The sequence below is a fragment of the Halichoerus grypus genome, chromosome X (genome assembly GCF_964656455.1).
Source record: "Halichoerus grypus chromosome X, mHalGry1.hap1.1, whole genome shotgun sequence".
NCBI lineage: Eukaryota > Metazoa > Chordata > Mammalia > Carnivora > Phocidae > Halichoerus > Halichoerus grypus.
The window spans coordinates 119,983,500-120,003,575 of record NC_135727.1 but is presented as its reverse complement, the minus strand read 5'-3'; the positions used below and the strand labels follow the sequence as shown (position 1 = coordinate 120,003,575).

The 20,076-nt window shown below is 38.8% G+C and overlaps 1 protein-coding gene across 4 annotated transcripts in view; it reads right to left on the bottom strand.

Annotated features, from left to right (window-relative positions):
* Positions 1–19,834, bottom strand: part of AP1S2 (adaptor related protein complex 1 subunit sigma 2) — a 28,998-nt gene extending 9,164 nt beyond the window's left edge. The window contains exons 1-5 of one of the 4 annotated variants that reach the window (XM_078063930.1): positions 19,664–19,832; positions 17,314–17,492; positions 10,371–10,479; positions 9,611–9,748; positions 4,785–4,894 (exon numbers count right to left, since the gene is read on the bottom strand). In XM_078063930.1, coding sequence (XP_077920056.1) covers positions 4,850–4,894; positions 9,611–9,748; positions 10,371–10,479; positions 17,314–17,492 — 471 coding nt within the window. In that variant the 5' untranslated portion in view covers positions 19,664–19,832 and the 3' untranslated portion in view covers positions 4,785–4,849. Of the gene's footprint in view, positions 1–4,784; positions 4,895–9,610; positions 9,749–10,370; positions 10,480–17,313; positions 17,493–19,663 lie in introns of those variants that run through there. The other 3 variants (XM_078063928.1, XM_078063931.1, XM_078063929.1) reach the window with 3 other exon arrangements.
* Between the last annotated feature and the right edge of the window lie 242 nt (positions 19,835–20,076).

Below are 20,076 nucleotides of genomic sequence, written 5' to 3'. Positions count from 1 at the left end.
TTAACAAACACAGCAGAAAGAGGAATTAAGTTACACCTGCTCTTAAAACTGTCTACGTTCTTAAGACAAACCCCATTACCTTCAAAATTCCCAGATATTCACCATATTAGGCTGATGACTCAAAACAGTCTGGGAAACTATATAAAGAAACTGGCAGCTAGCACTTATTTGAAGGCTTAAGTCTTGCTGAGATCAGTGCTTAAGTAAACTACTGGTATTGGATCCAAAACGGAAAACCTAGTCTCCTGATTTTCTCTTTCTAGCACACAATGTATTCAAAGAGCAAATAATTTACGTTTAATGAAAAATAAATATAAATAAGTGTAATTTGAAGTTACTGCTCTACTCATTTTTCTTGTGAAGGGGCTTCACTTATTCCTTGTACTATAAGTAGTATCCTCTATCCTTCACGTTCTAGAATACAATCGTCCTTTTTATTGCCCCTCACTCAATTCTGTGGCAAAGTCCCTACTCGACTCTGAAACTATTCCTTGTGCTTAAAGACCAAAGGGCCAGAGAATGTCCAAAATTCACTAAGATCTATGTTTAGCAATGAATAAAAAGAGAATGGAAAGCCCTTGTAAGGCACCTTTTAGATGACACAGCTCATGGTGTCAGTCTGGTTCCACCAGCAATCGTGAGGCACTAGTATAGTCAAATAGTCAAACGATTTTTTTTTTTTTTAAGTTAGCAATGAGTGGCCAGAGCAATATGGTTGTTCCAGATGGCTAGTGTCTGAAATGGCCAAGAGCACACAAGTGCTTCACTTTACATGCTGGAACTTTTCTTTTTAGCAAATTCTACTTTAATTTTACCTAATGGAACAACACAATGTGTACTCTTCCATTCACACAGTTTCATTTTGTCATTTAAAAAATGTATAAATTAAAATTGTATACTTCTAATACAGGTTTGTTTTACACTTCTAGAAAAGCCGGGGGGGGGGGGGGACCTCAAACATTTTCAAGAGGTAATGCCAGTAAGTTAATGTCCCACTCCTAGATCTTTTCTCACTTGATATACCTTGAATATCTTTCCGTATCATTGCATAGAAATCAATCTCATTTCTTTTACAGACAGGTAACAGTTTCATGTATGGCTGTACTGTAATTTTCTTAACCTATTTCCCACTGATTAACATTTGGGTAAGTTCCAGTGGCTTAATATTATACTGAATCTTAGTGCATTTGTATATTTTCTATTGGATACAATTCCTTGAAAATTTAACTGATGGGTCAAAAGTGTACAAATTTAACTGTTAACAGGTATCACCAAACTAATCCTCCAAAATGGAATACAAGTTTAAGTGCTCACAAGCAGCAGACAAGAGGGTCGCTCATCCTTGCCAATCCAAGAACAAACCAAAAAAAGTTCTCATTCATATTTTCATTTACGTTCCCTTATGTAAAAGGGCCATTTGTTTTTCTTTCATCTGTGAATTATTTATTTATATCTACTGCTGTCTTTTTCTATTGTGCTGTTGATCTGTTTCTATTACATATCTCAAAAGTTTCTTAAAAATGATGGGAATAACAACTACATCTTGTACACCCTACTCTAAAACCTATTAGTTATAAAATACTAAGAACAGATCACTTTCTCCAGCAATTAATTGTACTTTTTAAATTAAAAAGAGCAGATTAATTAGTAAATATAACTATAGACTGTAAAGAAATCATTTTAAGCATATTTTAGGGTAACTATTGTATCTGCCTAGGTCTTCCATTTGGATAATGTGAAATGCTTTAAATATGATCAGGGTTTTCAAAATGTAACATTTTATCACTGAATTTCAAATATTCAAACTCTAGATCTGTACTAAGTAAATTCTTTAAGGCTAATAAGGTACAAAAGAACAACAACAAAGTCTATATGTACAATAATAAAAGTCTATATATGCAAATTCTGGTCATTTAAACTAGTTCCCCTCTAAAAAAAATTATCAACTCCCTAAGGTGGATGGGGAAATCAGCAGAAAATTTTAAAAATATTCTAATTGCCTACAGGGTATACTCAATTCTGTTTCCAGGTAAAAACTCAATTTCCTTAACAGACATTAACTGATTTGGTTGTTGTTGAGGAAATGAAAATTATATAGTGACATCCCACAAGCTTTGCTGTGGGTTAGGTGCTAAAGTCAACCACAGATTATCTCCCCAGACACTGGTTATCAAGTAAAGGTGATTCTGTTGGCTCACAGAGGTGATTTTTATAGCCATTTACATGGTCTTATTAAGCACATCTGTCCTTCTTTTACAGTTTTTTTTTTTTTAAGATTTTATTTATTTATTCATGAGAGATAGAGAGAGAGAGAGAGAGAGAGGGAGGCAGAGGGAGAAGCAGGCTCCCAAGGAGCAGGGAGCCCGATGCAGGACACAATCCCAGGACTCTGGGATCGTGACCTGAGCCGAAGGCAGACGCTTAACCATCTGAGCCACCCAGACGCCCCTCTTTTACAGTTCTTAAGGGTTTTTTTCCCCCTCCTACTTTTGATTCATTTCAGCCAATATACTCTGGACTATATACTATATTGAAAAGATGTAGCAGTCTATAAATGTAAATGGAATCTATATCCTATTGTGTTAAATTAAACCAGGGTTTTGCAACCATAGCACTACTGATACTTGAGGCTGGATAATTCCTTGTTCTAGGAGGGTCTGTCTGGGGCACTGCTGGATGTTTAGCAGCATCCTTGGTCTTCACCTACCAGATGCCAGTAGCACCCCATTGCCAGTCGTCACAATCAAAAATATGTCCAGGCATTGTTCAATGTTCCGTAAGGAGGCATAACTGCCCCACTCCCCACCTCAGTTGAGAACCACTGAGTTAATCTAATTGTCTCTGGTTGATGGGTAGGTAAAATTACGTTCTAGTGTGCTTGCCTGTATTTGTTAATTTTTCTATAATAGGAACTTTTATTTTTTAAAAAGGCAACAGACGAAACAATAAGAAAATTTTAAAGAATGTGTCAGTAGGGGAAAAAAGAGCTAAAACCCTGAAATTTTTCAGAAAGTACTTTTTAAAGAAAAAAAATCACCACCAACAGCTAGGAATAGGCTCTTTGCAGGTCCCAATCCTAGGGTGCATGCAATCAATTTAGTAGATCAGGATCAGCATTGAGAAAAAGGACAGTGGGGCGCCTGGGTGGCTCAGTCGTTAGGTGTCTGTCTTCGGCTCAGGTCATGATCCCGGGGTCCTGGGATCGAGCCCCACGTTGGGCTCCCTGCTCTGCAGGAGGCCTGCTTCTCCCTCTACCAGTCCCCCTGTTTGTGTTCCCTCTCTCACTATGTCTCTGTCAAATAAATAAATAAAAATCTTAAAAAAAAAAAAAAAAAAAGGATAGAACAGAAAATGTGATACAGCAAAACAAGAAATAAAGTATTACTTAACAAAATACTTTTTTCAGTTTATGTGCATGTAACTATTATGATATAAAAATGTATTTTATTACTGTGGGTTCTTGTCAAATATCTTTGAAAATCAGATTTACAGCTACTGATTTTAAGTTACTCCAACTTTTCATTATTGCAAATAGCCCAGAGTAGCAAAAGTGGGCTCAAAATGAGTTAAAGTGAAATAAGGAGGGGGGGATCCTCAAAATTCTGAAAAGCAGACAAAGAGCTCAAAAAACACACATACAGCAAAATGATTACAACCTGCAAACCAGTGACCAAGGACTTGGCCAAATTTCTTATAAAACGTAAACAAAAGGCAAGATTTGTTCTGCCTTCTGTTTTTTCTGTATCTGCCCTTCTGCATTTTCCATTTCAAACATTAACGTCACCAAACCTTACTTATTCAGTTTGTTCTAGCAGACCCCAATCAAATTTACCTATAAAAGATTAAAATAACGCTGGCATAAGAGTATAGCCTTGTTAACTTTTAACCTAATTTAAAAGAAAAAGGTTTAGGTTTGAAGGTTTTAACATAAACAGTGGAAATTACAAAGGAATCGTAGGAGTTTGTCTAATTAGACCAAATCCTAAAAGGATTTATATCAAAATGCTTTTTGCTGTTAAATATTATTATATATGTTTGAACACATCTAGCTGTTACATAACAAAACAATGTACAATATTCTCGAGTTTGACTGGCATACCCAAATATTCTTAATTAGCAAGATTTTAATTTAAAAAAATCCCAAAACTTCATACTAAAAGGCATGTTATTAAATACTTCAAGTACTTATTTACTTAAAATAATTTTAAGTTACAAAAGATTCATTTTTAAAAATCACTTTTTCTAAGATTCTTACCTTTCCATTTTTATGCAGTCCAACAGATTTATTACTTCCACAAAGATGGTGCAGTACTAAGATATATCATGCAGCCCCAGCACTAAAACAAATCAATTTTAGCAGTGCTAATTCTCCATAGAGCACCACTTTCTAGCCGAGGCAGATTAACAACTGCAAATCCAAGAGAATCTATTCATAAAGTGGATCATCTCGAAGTAGAAGCAAATTCGTGAGTGTAATGCTTGCTTTTGGTACCTCACTTATTTTTCATTGCTCAGATTACTTTAGTGAGAAACAATACCAACAGCAAACAAAGCTCAAAAGGAAAACCCCCACAAATTTCAAAATGATGCTGTTAGTATAAAAAAGAAAGGCTGACACATCTCAAAGCGCTGATCAACACCATCATGCACCTACCGCTGAGGTTAAAGCCCAACGCCCGGTATTTTAACTATTTGATCTTCACAGATCAGGCAAGGACTTGAAATCATCTCACGTGCAACAGTCTTTGCATAACACCCCATTTTATCCATGCCACAAAAACGGGAAACTTGGTAGTTACCAATAAATAAGTTGGGGGTCAAAGGGACTAAAGCCTTAGACTGCTCTTTATCATAAGATATCCTCAGACAAACCTCCCCATTCTTCATTTTGGCTCTATAAAATTAAGGAGCAGAGAAAAACTGGTAAGTGCCTGACTTTACAAAGAAAATGCACTCTATATTTCCTTGGTCATTAGATCTATGTTTATAAATCAACTGTACCACTCCCCCAAGTCCTCCCCCTCAAAAAACTAGCTTAAAATAGGCACTTAATTGGTGGTGGTGGGGAAATGTTCCAAGTACTTCAAAGAATGTCAATTTAGGAATCTCAGCATGTCGCACTTTAGTAATTTAAGAATCAAGTTAAGTACAGTGGCATGTTAAGAAAACCTGTGTTAAATTCCAACAAACATTAAAAATTGGATAATGGACCAATGTTTCCGGGCTTTATCCCCAAATTTAATTATGTAGTCACAGAACCAAATACCAAAAAGAATACAGAATTCACTCTAGAAATGTCAAAACTGAACCACTGTTTACCAAGTAACCAAGTAAAATAAAAAAAGGTATCTTTATTATTTAATCACAAAGTCTGATGTTTTAGCAATTATTATTCAAATACACTTATGTTCTCATTACTGACTATAATATGTTAATAGAAAATCTACTTTATCCACTGACTGTGTCCGTTTGCCTATAAAATGAAGGACTACCTCAACAAACCAGAAGACATTTATACAAACTGAGTAAAAGGGAAATTTAAAAGAAATTTTTCTGAAGAAAATAAACATTCTTAATGACAGAAATGTGTATTTCACAAATTTTAAAAGGGCTAAAATCAAAATCATTTTGCGATTTCCATGTATCATTAAGCCAACAGATATTTTCATTATAAATTCAAAGGCATCATTGGTGTTTAGAAATAATCAAGTAAAAGAGCTGATACCAAAGAGAAAAATCACAATACAAAGAAAACTAGATTAAAATAAATTAATTAGGACTTCTACAAATTTAAGGCTGCATTTAGATAAGTGTCTTTATAGCTATATTTATAATTTTGGAAGCAAAATCATATTCATGACATAGGCTAAGTGAATACTATATCCCAAATTATGAGACCAAAAAAGCTACTATAAATCCAGTTTTGATAAACCCAACAAGAAATGATTTTTAAAATATTTGTATCTATACATCCCAACTTGAAAATACCAACTATTGATAGTCTGGACAATGAAAATTTTCAGTATTAAGAGGTAAAAAATGGCATCTGTCTTAGGACATCTACTCTGATCGATACAGAAAAACTTCCAGAGTGATGAATCTCTATTACCGGGAAACACAGAACTTGGTACCAAAAACAGAAGGTTTAAATTACACATACCAAGACAATACACAAATAGGGTGGGGAGAGACACGGATAGTGCTCAGTGGTCAAGATTTTACGTAGCTCTGAAGCCTAGCAGATCTGGGTTTGGAATGCTAGGACCAGTCACTGGAACCTCACTGAGCCTCTACTTCTTTATTTGTTAAAAAGGTACTCTTGCTCCTTCTCAGGGCATCCTGAGGATTAGCACAGGATGCTTCCCATCTAAGTGCTCAATAAGCATTAGCTATCATCATAGTTCTTTTTTGCTGTCATGGTGTCCAGACATGTTCTCATTACTGACTATATAGAATATGCTAATAGAAAACCTACTTTATCAACTGACTGACTGCCCTGTTTGCCTATAAAATGAAGGACTACCTAAACAAACCACAAGATGTTTATATAAATTGGGTAAAAGGGAAACTTTAAAGAAATTTAGCAGTTTTTTCTCATCTTATTCCACCACCTATTTTATGAACATAATATTTAAATACTCTCCCAAAGATGTAAACATGTATCATGTATCAACATATAAATGAATCTATTTTAGGAAACAAGCATCTTGTCATCCCTGGATTTGTGACAATATGTTGGCGGATAACCTGAATGAATAACAGGTTAACCTGAACAGAATCATCTGAAGCCTTACTGCCCCAAAGAGACTTTAGCCTTAACCTGCCGTGTATTATAATTCACTCTAAATTCAGAATGGACCAGCTGTGTTCTGCCTCCTCAAGACCTGAATGGCTAAATTAAGAAAATGGTTCACTCAGACCACTGAATAGAAAATGTCTTAATGTACTATCACTTTGGTTTATGTACAAAACAATGTTAAGGTAGTCACAGATGAGAAATAGGGCCAAAGCTCTCTTCTAAAGATAAGAAACTGTAGTTAACAGTAGTCAACTTTTTTTTTTTAAACTAGGGTGAGACAGGGAAAGAAAAATCTTAACGTGGACCACAGACATCCCATGCTTCTCTCCACTCCTATTTTCTCCTAAAGATACAAAAATACTACTTCAAAAAGGGAGATATTACTTATTATTAAGATACTTCAATAGGGGAGATACACACACATACTCACAAATATGGACTTGGAATGACATTTTTATCCCCAACACAAGCCATGAAGTAAACTTAGTATATTTGTCATATTATAAAGTCTATAGCAATTGCTCAGTAGAGTTTAAAAAACAATCCAGACACAGGAAAGATCAGTGCCCTAAACACTACTCTCCAGGAAAAAATATATTAAAAGGTGAACTTCAAGAACTTTAAAAATGTTTTAAGACAGATATAATTAATCAATCAGGAAATGATGAAGAACTTGGAAGAAATACCAGGTTCTGACAGAGCAGAATATAGTTCCGTAATAATGAAATATAAAAGGGAACAAGGGAAGAGACAAATATGAAAAATTCCCAGTTCCTGATTCTGGTTTGACCTTATTTTTAGAAAAGTCTGATTAGTAAACAGCAAAATAAGGAGGTCTTAACTTTAAAACCAATTTTACAATAGGAGAATATGAGCTTGTGGTCACACTAACAGATGTTAAAAAAAACCTCACCAATGACGTATTTGTAGTCAATCAAGAACTGTGGCAAACTACACACATGGAAAAGGGGCTGTGCTCATTTCACTATGGACAGTGGCTAGCATCAGGGCTGCCAACAAAAGATCCCACTTTTGGGGCGCCTGGACGGCTCGGTTGCTTGGGCGTCTGCCTTCGGCTCGGGTCATAATCCTGGAGTCCTGGGATGGAGTCCCGCGTCAGGCTCCCTGCTCAGCGGGGAGTCTGCTTCTCCCTCTGGCCCTCCCCCCTCTCGTGCTCTCTCCCTCTCACTCTCTCCCTCTCAAATAAATGGGTAAAATATTAAAAAAAAGATCCCACTTTTGCAGGCATCTTAACCACTGTTCGGTTAACTCAAGATCATTACATGTACAAGGTATTGTCTCCTATTTAATATATGTATGTTCTGGATGATGTCATCCCAATCTGGAGCAATCCTCACAACTGACCCAGTCAGTGACTAATGCAGAGCCATTACCGATGCCCTCCCTCCCATAGAGGCCCACAGCTAAGAGAGAGAGATTTATTCTTCTTAGTTCACATTTCTGTTACAACCGAAATGCTAAAAAATTGGATTTAACGCCTCCTTTAATAACACAACTTAATAAAAACACACTACAGGGGCGCCTGGGTGGTTCAGATGGTTAGGCATCTGCCTTCGGCTCAGGTCATGATCCCAGGGTCCTGGGATCGAGTCCTGCATCGGGCTCCCTGCTCAGTGGGGAGTCTGCTTCTCCCTCTCCTTCTGCCCCTCTCCCCTAACTTGTGCTCTCTCAAATGAATAAATAAAATCTTAAAAAAAAAAAAAGAAAACACACTACATATTTTATATTGACTAGCTTCTCCTTGTGCTATAGACTTTCTAATTGATTAAAACCACAATTATCGCTAAAGCAACCTGGTATCTGAATTAAGGTATCCTTAAGTATTTTGAAAAAGGTGGCCTTATCTATGAAATTTTAAACTTCAGAAATTGGAGGTCTAGAAATAACAAATATACAATTAACCCAAGACAACTGTGGAAATTGGAAATGGAAGGGGGTTTATCAATGGTTCTTGTGATATCAAGGCAAAATAAGAATACAGTCATTTGACAGAACATGGTTTGTTATTTAAAACGAGCAAAGAGGGGCGCCTGGGTGGCTCAGTTGATTAAGCATCCAACTCTTGGTTTTGGCTCAGGTCACAATCTCAGGGTCATGAGATTGAGCCCTGAGTTAGGTTCCCCGCTCAGTGCGGAGTCCGCTTGAGAGATTCTTGCTCTCCTTCTCCCTCTGCCCCTCCCCCCACTTGTGCTCTTGCTCTCTTTCTCTCAGATAAATAGATAAATAAAATCTTTAAAAAGAGCAAAGAAAAGGCCAAATACTTTTTAGTTAGTTTTGCTAACACAAAACTAGAGAGTTCTACAAAGGGTGTAATTATAACACTATCATTTGCTTGGCTACGTTTGCACTTAATGGACATGAGGTGAAAATATGAACCAATCTGGGATGAAAATGACATAGTCTCACAATCAGTTGATTATCCATCCACACTAATGTGAAAAGGGGTTACCTGCAGTAATCAGAACAATGAATGGAGAGTTCTCAAATTACTGTTGGACAAATCTTTTCCCTTCTTGGTCTGTCCTCTAAACATTTAGACTCTAGTGTTTTGGGTTCCAAAAATGGGCCATCAATACGACAGACCATCTCCAAAGCAAACAATCCATCCACAGATAACTAAGTTGATGTGACTGACACATACTCCAATCAATATACTGCTCATGGACACTACATGCCAAGCATGCTTCAGAGTAATTTCTGAAACTTTAAGAATGAGGGAACATAACTGAGACTTCCCTAGCAATAGCAAAACATGCTAACGTCTAGTAAAGAGAACTCCAATTAGCTTACCTCCTGCAGTAGATCAGCCTGCTCAATTGCTTTAAGGACATTTTTCTTGGATGTTTCCTGAACTTCCCCTCCCAAAAGAAACTCATCCAAAATAAAATAAGCCTTCTCAAAATTAAAGATGATATCAAGTTCACACACCTGAAAAGCAAGAAAAACAATGTTAAAACTGAAGAAAGCAAAAGATACTTACCCACCATCAGGTAGTGAATAAAATCTGATCAGAGTGAATCGATCTTAATTCTTTCTAAAAATGGCAATCTTGCTAATAACTAAGCATCACTGATTTAGTCAGCTTAATTTTCAAATCTCAAGTACTTGGAAACACAAGGCCTACAAACTAAGTAAGACCTGATTCTGGAAGCTCCCACCATGGGCAACTTAATAATTCTCTACTCATCTCTACTCATAAACAATGATCTTTTTTAAATACATATTTCCTGAATAATGTGATTATAACTGCTTACCAAATCTAAATTCTATACTAAGCACTTCCAGAATATTAATTTTTGCAGTTGAACTCCTTTCTGTTTCACTATTTTAAACCTCATTCTCACAACCATCATTAAATGAGCAGGGCCGTCAGGTCAAGCATTCCAGCAGTGAACTGACTGGGTCTGCTGGCAAAAGATAGTCAGCCCTTCCCTCCCCTGCAGTTACTTTCAAACAGGATCCCCAAGACAATCAAATAATAAACTTGTTACAGAAAAGATTTTTAAAAAATACTATGGCACTCAATTTCCTAAAACAAAATAATACTCACACTGCCAAAATACTTGTCAAGTAATTCCACATAACGATGAATTATTTCCAGGGTAATTAGCTCATTGTCCTGATCCTCAATAGCACAGCAAAAATACAGACTAGCGTATCTGTAACAAAGCAAATGTGGAAAAAATTTTACTCTATAATCTAAACATGTTTTCATATCCTATTGTGAAAGATCCCATACTTACACAGTTTATTTCTCCTTTTACAATAGTATAGATTTTCCTCCTACACTATAAAAGGAATGAATGTATGTAGAGAAGGTTTGAAAAGTACAGGCAAGCAAAAAGCCAAAAAACCCAAAAAACAATCACTCAATCATACCATCTAGAAACGTAGAAAGAGTAACTCATTTTGGTCTTTTTCTTTCAGGCTGCCTTCTATGAATATTCTAAAACATAGCTGGACCCAGTTATGAAATACAATGAATGAAATATAATGGTCCTAAATTGTATGAAATATAATCTTATGTTTACCTAATTAAAACAAAAGGCACTGTGTGATTAATTCAAACTACAAGTAAACAGGGAAGAAGATAAACTCTCCGACTGAAGGACTTACTGAAGATATTGTCAATGGGAAGGCAATGCCTGAAATGTTTTGCTGAAGTGTAATATATACAACAGAGAAGAACACAAGAAAACTTGAGGAGTTTTCAAAGTGAACCCACCCGTGTACCAGCACCCTGATCAAGAAACAGATTATGGAACTCCTGAATCCCCGCTCCTAACCCATGAGGTCACAACCTGCCACCCCCAAGGGTAACTACTATCTTGACTCCTAACGGCACAGAACTGTTTTTAAGAAGGTTTCTAGGACTGTGGAATCAACTCCAAGAAAAGAACAGTTCTAAGTTATTACAGAAGTTAGAGAAAGAGAACAGGGGAAACGGAGACCTGTTATCAAATTTTCCAAGTTCTACCTGTTAAATGGAAGTTTAGGTTATCTACCTCTTGAATATTAAGATTGGAAAACTCATATTCTCTTCCAAATTAGGATTCTAGCACATGGGACTACATTATACTTGACCCAAGGAAGTCAAACTTAACATACAACCTTGAGGCATAGCAAACAATGACCAAGTCTTTTGAGGAGGATTAAAAGACCATTTTCAAATGGTTTAAGTGTATTAAAAGCTTTTGGAAAAACAAACAAACAAACAGAAAACCTAAGACATTCTAAACAAGTCTCAGTTTCGACTGTAATTTTCACTGAGGAGCATTTAAGTGATTTTTAGAAAACACAACGAGCAATTACTACTTAAAGCATTAATGGAAAATAATACACACACACAATCTCAGTTTTGGAATTCAATGAATTCCTGCTTTTCAGTATGAGAATAACTAGTATTTACAGAATGCTCTATTATCAAATTGATCAAATAAAGATCAATTATTTGATCTTTCCAACAGCAAGCACCATCATTCTTGATGGTGGGGGGGGGGAAGGAAAAAAAAAAACAAGGCCCAAGAGTACAGGGTCTGCCAAGTGGTTGCTCTGGGACAAGAAATCTGATCTTCAGACCTTTTCCCTCCCACTCCACCTTGGGGAGTCCCTCTTCATACACAGCTTGACTATTTTGCCATGTCCATTCTACCTGACTTATACATTAAGTTATTTAAAATGGTAGGTCTCCTGCAGTCTTAGAGAGGCGGCTTTCGAATGTGTTCACTTATTAGCATGAAGGACATAAGAGGGCACCACCTCCAACTTTAACAAAGTGCTTCCTCTTTCCTAACCTATGGTTTTGTGTATCTGTTTAAAAAGGCAAGTTGGGGGGGGCACCTGGGTGACTCAGTTAAGTGTCCAACTTTTGATTCTGGCTCAGGTCATGATCTCAGGGTCTGGAGATTGAGCCCTGTGTCGGGCTCTGCGCTGAGCATGGAGTCTGCTTGGGATTCTCTCTATCACTCCCTCTGTCATCCCCCATCCTAGCCCTGCTCACGCGTGCTCACTCTCTCTCTAAAAAAATAGAATTAGGGATGCCTGCGTGGCTCAGTCGGTTAAGTGTCTGCCTTCGGCTCAGGTCATGATCCCGGGGTCCTGGGATCGAGTCCTACAGACTCCCGCATTGGGCTCCTTGTTCAGTGAGGAGCCTGCTTCTCCCTCTGCCTACAGCTCCCTCTGCTTGTGTGCATTCTCTCTCTCTCTGACAGATATAATCTTTAAAATAAAATAAAATAATTTAAAAATTAAAATTAAAAAAAAAAGCAATTCCAACTCTCCATCCTCCCTCATCCATGCTCACAAAATAGTTTTGAATTTGGGGAAATTGATACAAATGACATGTTACAAGTCCCCAAATCAAGAAAATGAAATATTAAAGGAACGGACATTAAAAATGGTAGATAAAAAACAGACATGACTAGCTGACATGAACAGAGTGCTATTTAAATAATCCCATTAGAAGGAATTTATTAACAGTTTTGGGTAAAATTCCTTTACTCTTAATGTCAACATTTCTACAATGGTACTGTTAAGCAATCTAATGCTTACACCATCCTCACTCCTTATCCACAGTACTGCCTCTTGACTTACAAATAAATAGCACTTAGTCAATTGTCCTTAATTGTGTGAATCATTTAGAAATATTAATTCAAATATCACCAAGACTGGGGCGCCTGGGTGGCTCAGTCGGTTAAGCGTCTGCCTTCTGCTCAGGTCATGATCCCAGTGTCCTGGGATCAAGCCCCGCATCAGGCTCCCTGCTCAAGGGGAAGCCTGCTTCTCCCTCTCCCTCTGTCTCTTCTCACAGCTTGTGTGCACTCTCTCTCAAATAAAATCTTAAAAAAAATAAAAAAATAAAAAATAAATATCACCAGGAATGATGTGTCGTCCAAGCATCAAGCAGTATTTTTAAAATCCTGCAATACAGGGGCACCTGGGTGTCTTAGTCGGTTAAGCATCTGCCTTTGGCTCAGGTCAAGATCCTGGGGTCCTGGGATAGAGTCCCACATCGGGCTCCCTGCTCAGCGGGGAACCTGCTTCTCCCTCTCCCTCTGCTGCTCCCCCTGCTTGTTCTCTCTCTCAAAATCTTTAAAAAAAAAAACAAAACAAAAAAACCTTGCAATACAAAATAAATAAATAAATAAATAAATATAAAAATCCTGCAATACTACCTAAATGTTTGCTTTCACTCAGAATGGAAAGAGCCATCAATTAAACAAATTCTTTGTTGTAGGTGATTATCTAGTTATCAGGATTATAAGGCACCTCTCTACAGAAAGCTTATGGAAGAAACAGAATAGTTAACAGCTAGTATTCACTGAGGCCTCACTCTTGAGTGAGACACCAAATGTTTGCTAAGGCTTTTGCATATTTTACCATTTTAATCCTCACAACAATTCTTCCAGAGAGATACTGTCATTAACTTGCATTTATAGGGGACCCAGGCTTAACTGAGTAACCTCCCCAGGAATAGTAATTTGACTCCAAAGCCCAAGTTTCATATTAAAAACTATAGCCAGGAACCGTATTAAATAAAGTAATCCTGCACCTGGCAAAAATTAAAACTGAATAAGCAATATTTTAAGAGCTTTGAAGAGGGAGAGAAAAACTGTTATACTGATTTAGTAAAAGATTACCAAGAGAACCTGAAGTGTACTCCCTATTTTTAGAACCAAACGCTTTTTAAAAATTCAATTATGAGCTCATTTTGTTCTCTTAGTACATATTTGTAAGTCTAAATCTGAAGTAAAATTAATAATAGACTAGTAAGAAGAAAGGTATGTTTGGTTATTTTTAGCAGAGTGGATTAAGGCTTACTCTAATTACTGGCACTCAGAGAACATCTGAAAGTGCCTATTCTATTCAAAACACATGACTTCTCCGCAGTCAGCTAAGTGTCAGCTGACTGGGCGTGAATGTAACTAAACTATTCTCAATACCCACTGGTATGGCATTAAAAATTCTTTTGTTAGTAAAGAAAATACAGTACTGTGGCAAATTCTCAAACTAGTAATTTGGAGACATATGTATGTTTAAATTCACTGTAAAACTTTAATCTAGTGCCTCTTCCATAACATGCTGCATAAAACAGGAATCAAAAAAAGCATACAGTGTTAGGTCTCTAAGGGATCTTCAAGAGCATTTAGTTCAGAGATGAGGAGACACACACAAAATGCCTTGTTCAAAGTCACGAAACTAGCTAAAGGTTCAAACCAAACAGAACTCAAGTCCCCAGATTTTCAGCCTCTTTTTTCAGCTATAGTCTCCTTATGGACCCCCCCCTCCCCAAGAGGAGGAACTATTATGCGAAATGCTCAGCAAGCAGAATGTGGCTGAGACAAATGGAAGAAGGAAGGCCTAAAGATCACTTGCTGACAGGAACAGCGACAGTGCTGGTTCAAAATTTCTCAGAAGCTAAGCGAGAATTCTTTTGCTTAAAAGGTCTTCTCTTCCAGCTGGACTAGGGGGGAAAAATCACCTGTTTATATCAACAAAGAATACGTTCTTAAATACGATATATAAGGTTTTCAGTATGAAATGGGGGTAGATTCATAGAAAAACTGATTAAAAATTCTAACTTTATGTGAATTTTATCTCAATAAAGCTGTTTTTTTTTTTTTTAAGTGCACCTTTTATTTATAGGAGCTTGATACAAGTATCAGAGTCAGGTTAGATTACCCTTTATAGCCTTTAAAAGAAAAAGTGGTGGCCCAAGATGGGTGGGCTGAATACTGTGTGCGGGAACACAACGAGCGCTTCCTTTCCTTCTGTTTTAACAGGCCATTGCCTTCAGCTGCAGGAATCTCGATTCCTGGGATTGATTCCCTTGCTGGTATTTTCCTCCTCCACACGGGGGACTCCTTCCCCTATCTAGAAATAAGCTTAAGTCTCTCACACCTTTTTTAAAACTCTGTCCCTTACTCCTATGTCTGTGGGGGTGGTTACCACCTCTTCGCATCTGAAGAAGCTCCCAAAATAGTCTACATTTGCTGTTTAAAAGTCTCCACCTCTTCACGCTTCGCCCCATTTCTTCGAGAGTTTCTACTATTTCACTGAAAATGTTCTGACAAATGGCATTTTATGAACTCTCACTGTAAAACCTAATAGATTCTTTCTTCACTTTAATTGTTTTTGCAACATTTGGCACTGGTGACTTAATTTTCAAAACTCTCTCCCCCCCTCCTGATGTTACTGACCCTATACTTAGCCTCTCCCCCTTTGCCTGCCCCTTGAATGTTGGTGATCTACCACTTTATGCCTTATTTCCGCCCTGACTTCCAAGCCCACCCCGAGAAAACCAGGCATCTCAGTCACCATGTCTGCTACCTCACGTTTACCGTCAGCTGAACCAGAAATGTGCAATCACTGCTCTCCCGGCTTCTAGCAGCGACCGAGCCTAAAACTTACCTGTAGTAACAGTTCACTCCACCTGCTGGGGCCCACAGCAGAGGTCTTCCTTCAGGGCCTCACTATAATGCAGTCTCCTAAGAGATCTCTCAGGCGCCAGCCTCAGCCCTCCCCCTTCCCATTCTCCAATTACAAGGATCCTTTCAGAAATGCATATCTGCTTTTTTCATCCCCATTTAAAACCTTTGCCTCCATGCTTCAGATTGGAGTTCTAGCCCCCCTGTCAGTCACTAACTAGAATATGACCTTGGACAAGTCACTTCTCCCAAATTCTTCCTTTTATAAAATTGAAATTTAATCAACAGCAGTGGTTCTAAAGCTCATGAACCATCTCCTATGCAGAGGGTACAAGCCAAGTGAGCACAGGTATGAGATCCCGGTCCTGTTTTCATGAGAGCACCTCCACTTCCACTTGTTTCACTGAAGGTTCGAACCTTGGGGCAAAAAGCTTTATAAAAACAATCACCTGACTAGATTATTCCAAGACCTCTCCCAGCTCTAAAATGCTATGAGTTTTCTCAACAAGTACTAAACCAAAATCACCCAAAGATGACTAAATTTATTCTTTTGGGAAGAGGAGTTCTATGGTATTTAAAACATTCTCTCTGTCCTATAATCTCCTCCATCACCTCCTCTGCCATCTCCACCCCCCCACACACACACAAAAACCCATCCACACCTAGAGTGGAATAAAGGAAACAGAGATAAAACCCAGACTTCTCTTCAACCCTCCTTGCAGCCCATACTGTTAGTTCCCTGCACTTCCCCTATAGAAGACAATTTTTTATATGCAGAAACACTCTTCTTAAATACAGTAAATTATTTGTAAGGGAGGGAAATGGAGAAGAAACAAAGTAATTATATTTCTTTTAACCCTTGATTAGCCCAATCTTGAGAAATGTTATTTTAGGGTATTAAAAGACTTTCAGATATTAATAAAGATGTACATTTTTTTAAAGTTTAGTGTTCAAAGTCAGTATGTGAGTCATTTTGCAACATCAAAAATTTTAAAATCTATTCTTCGCAAATTATCTATCAGATCTAATTATACCTCCATGACAGCAACAAGTGTACTTCAAATTAATAAATACTACTAACAAAGAGATCTTATATATATAAAGTTTCAAAACCTCTATGCGACTGAAATGGTCTCTGCATCCAAGGTGTTCATAAGATTCTAAAAGTCAGAAAAAAGGCATGGCAATTATCAGTCATTATAGATTTTCAAGAAAGGTTTGTCTAAATTCAGAGAATTACAACATTTAAAATATGACCCCATTTTCACCTGCAAAGAAATAAATTCACTGAATTTTTCTAAAAAGATTAAGTAGGAATAATCATTTATGCCTTTAATTACATAATTAGTTTTAAATCGACTTTCCTGATTTTATTTTTTTTTGACTGGGTAATCAATAAAAACAGCAGTTATTTTAAAGACACAAAGCTTTAACTTAAATCTTTTTCACTTAAATCTTTATTAATCATTATTTATAAATGTCATTTCTCAAAAGTCTGCCATTACCACATTATAAATGACTGAACATTTGATCCTATTTCACCTGTCTGATAAATGAAAATTATACCTTTTGTAAACAATCTTCAGATCTCTCCACTCAAGAAAGCTGCACATTTTAGGTTTCCGTGCTAAAACGGTTTGAACAAGTTCTCTTGTAATCTTTTTCTTCTCTTTGTCTGATAGTGGGACATACCATTTCTGCAGTCGAAGCTTTCCCTGACGACTAAAAAGCAACATAAACTGCATCTGTTAAGATAAATAGAACCAAGATTACATGCAACACTTTGATTCAGTAAAGATTAAGATGACATGGTTCATAGAGAAGCTTTGGGGGCAGGGCCTTTCTTTAACTGACAAATGATTAGCAGCTATCAGTATTTCTATGCCAGTTAAAATAGCAGGAAAATTCTTGTAGAAAGACCTTCCTACCAGATGCAGATCTCCCCACCCTACCCCACCCCACCCCACCCCGTTCCACGTAAGTTTGGAGAGTAGTGTGTGGCAAAAAAACAAAAACAAAAACAAACAAAAAAAGGTAAAAAGCTGGAGTGAAAATTTTGAGGAAAAAGAAAGATAACTCTTGCAATTTAAGACAACTACTGTCTACATTTCACACTCTGTGTATGCTTCAAAAGAGAATTGTTGACATCAACTGGTTTAGATACATTTGAAAGAAACAGCAGATCTACAACTATTTTTCATCCTGAGGCTGTTCCAGTTGCCGGCTGAATTGTATTCAGACTGCTATTACTCAGAATGCCCTCTTCAGTTTATGCTTTCGTATTTTAAGCAAAACAAAAGATCTAAAATATTCAACAAAAAAACCCATAAATGCACATTTTTCTTAATAAAAGCCTGACTTTTAAGTATCTCTTCTCATCTTCACTTTCTAAAAATTCCAACATAAATATACACACAATAAAGAAGTGGGTTAATGTAACAATATGAAAGAGAATATAAACCTTTAAAAAGCCAAAATTTAGAGTCACACACATGCAGACATTACGCAAAATACCTCATTTAAAACAATTTTTTTAAAAAGCATCTACAGATGGAGTGGATGCTGAATTCGAGTGTATTTTACTTAAACTATTTTGTATACATGTATTTGGAACCTCAAATCTGTTGATTAGTTTACATGTTTAATTTTAAAGGAAAGCTTCTTGTAATCCAACTAACTGGTCTTCCCAACTGCAAACAGGTAAGCATTGTTTCTACAAAAAAAGGTACAATTCAGACAGGTTTTTTTTTTTCCTTGTAACTGCTGTTAAGTTCCTTTAACAGTGTTACTACAAGTAAGATTCCAGCCCGATTCTTAATATGCACCACACCATCTTAAATCTGAATATGGGGTGGGGGAATTTACACAGCCAATTTAGAATAAAATGGGCTCTAAATTTCGCTAAGAAATTGTTGTCGCTTTTTGTATTAATCCAAACGGGCATCAACAATATATTTAGAAATTTATGATGTGGCAATTTAACTTTATTTAAAGTTAAAATTGGCTTATTACACCTCACTTAAAGCCTTCACTGGCACAAAATAAACGAACGATATTCTTGATGTCAAAGTGCCTCCCATACAAGTCCTGTTAAGACAGCGGCATTCGGAGGGGGACAGCAAGTAAAGCATCAACTGGACGTTTAATGTAAAGCCGTTACCAGAACTTTGAGAATAAAAAGACCCCTATTCTAGGACCCTGACGACCTGGAGGAGTGGCGGTTTGCTTTCTAAAAGAGTATGAGCTCTAGGCTGTCTGTATCCCCTCCCTACCACTTTATAGAACGAATAAATAATTCAGTCTTTAAAATAAATTATGTGCTAACATGGGACGATACCCGGTTGCGAAGCACAAGTATTCCTTCCCTCCGGTTAAAAACTAATGCTTTGATTTTGCCGCAAATGACAGGGCACCTCAATTCCTCGAGATTGGTTATTAAAAACAATAGGCTCAGCCGCGGAGCGGGCTCAGGGCCAGCGTTCCTCGGTCCGGCCGTCTCCGACGCCTCCCCACCGCCCCATGGGGTCGCACTCCATCACTGACCGAGCCCGGGCGAGGTGACCGGCTAGGAGCCGGGCAGACAATGGCATTCGCCGCCGCGCAGGGGGCGCCAAGGGTCCTCCGCCGCCACCGCCCCCGGCCGCGGGCCCCTCCCGAAAATGCCCCGCAAAACTTGAGGTGATTCCTGAACCACAGGTGCCGCGGGGCCCCCCGCATCCTCGGGGCGCGGTGCGGAGTGGAGAGGGGCGCGGACGCGGAGAGAAGTGAGTTGCCGGGCGCGGCGACCCACTGGCGGGCCGGGGCGGCCAGGCGCGGGGTGGGGTCGTCGGGGCGCGCGCGGGGCGGCGGAGGGCGCGCCCAGCCCTCCCTCCCGGCTCCCTGTCCCCGACGCCCCCGCTCGCCCCCCGGGACTTACGGCGGCCGCGGGCCGCGGGTGCGGCTGGGCTCGGCTGGCGGCGGCGGTGGCGGCGGCGGCGGCGGCGGCCGAGGGGAAGCCCCTGTCGCCGGGCTGAGGAAGAGAAGCCGTGTTGCTGTGGGGAGGGGACCCAGTTAGCGGAGGGAAGGCTTAGGCGGCGAGGGGAGGGCGAGCCGACAGACCCCGCCCCGTGGGCCGGACGAGGGAGGAGCCGGGGCTGCGGCGAGCGGAGGGGCGGGCTGGGCGACGCGCGGGAAGCAGCTCGGCCTTCGCCAACGGCACCGGAGGCAGGGCAGGTGACCGCACAGTCCAAGAAATCCGATTGGCGGCGTCCCTACCGAGAGGGGTGGTCCGGGCCGGAAGTCAGGCCACGTGACCCGGAAGCGGCCTCTGCCAAGGCCCGCGCGCCTGCG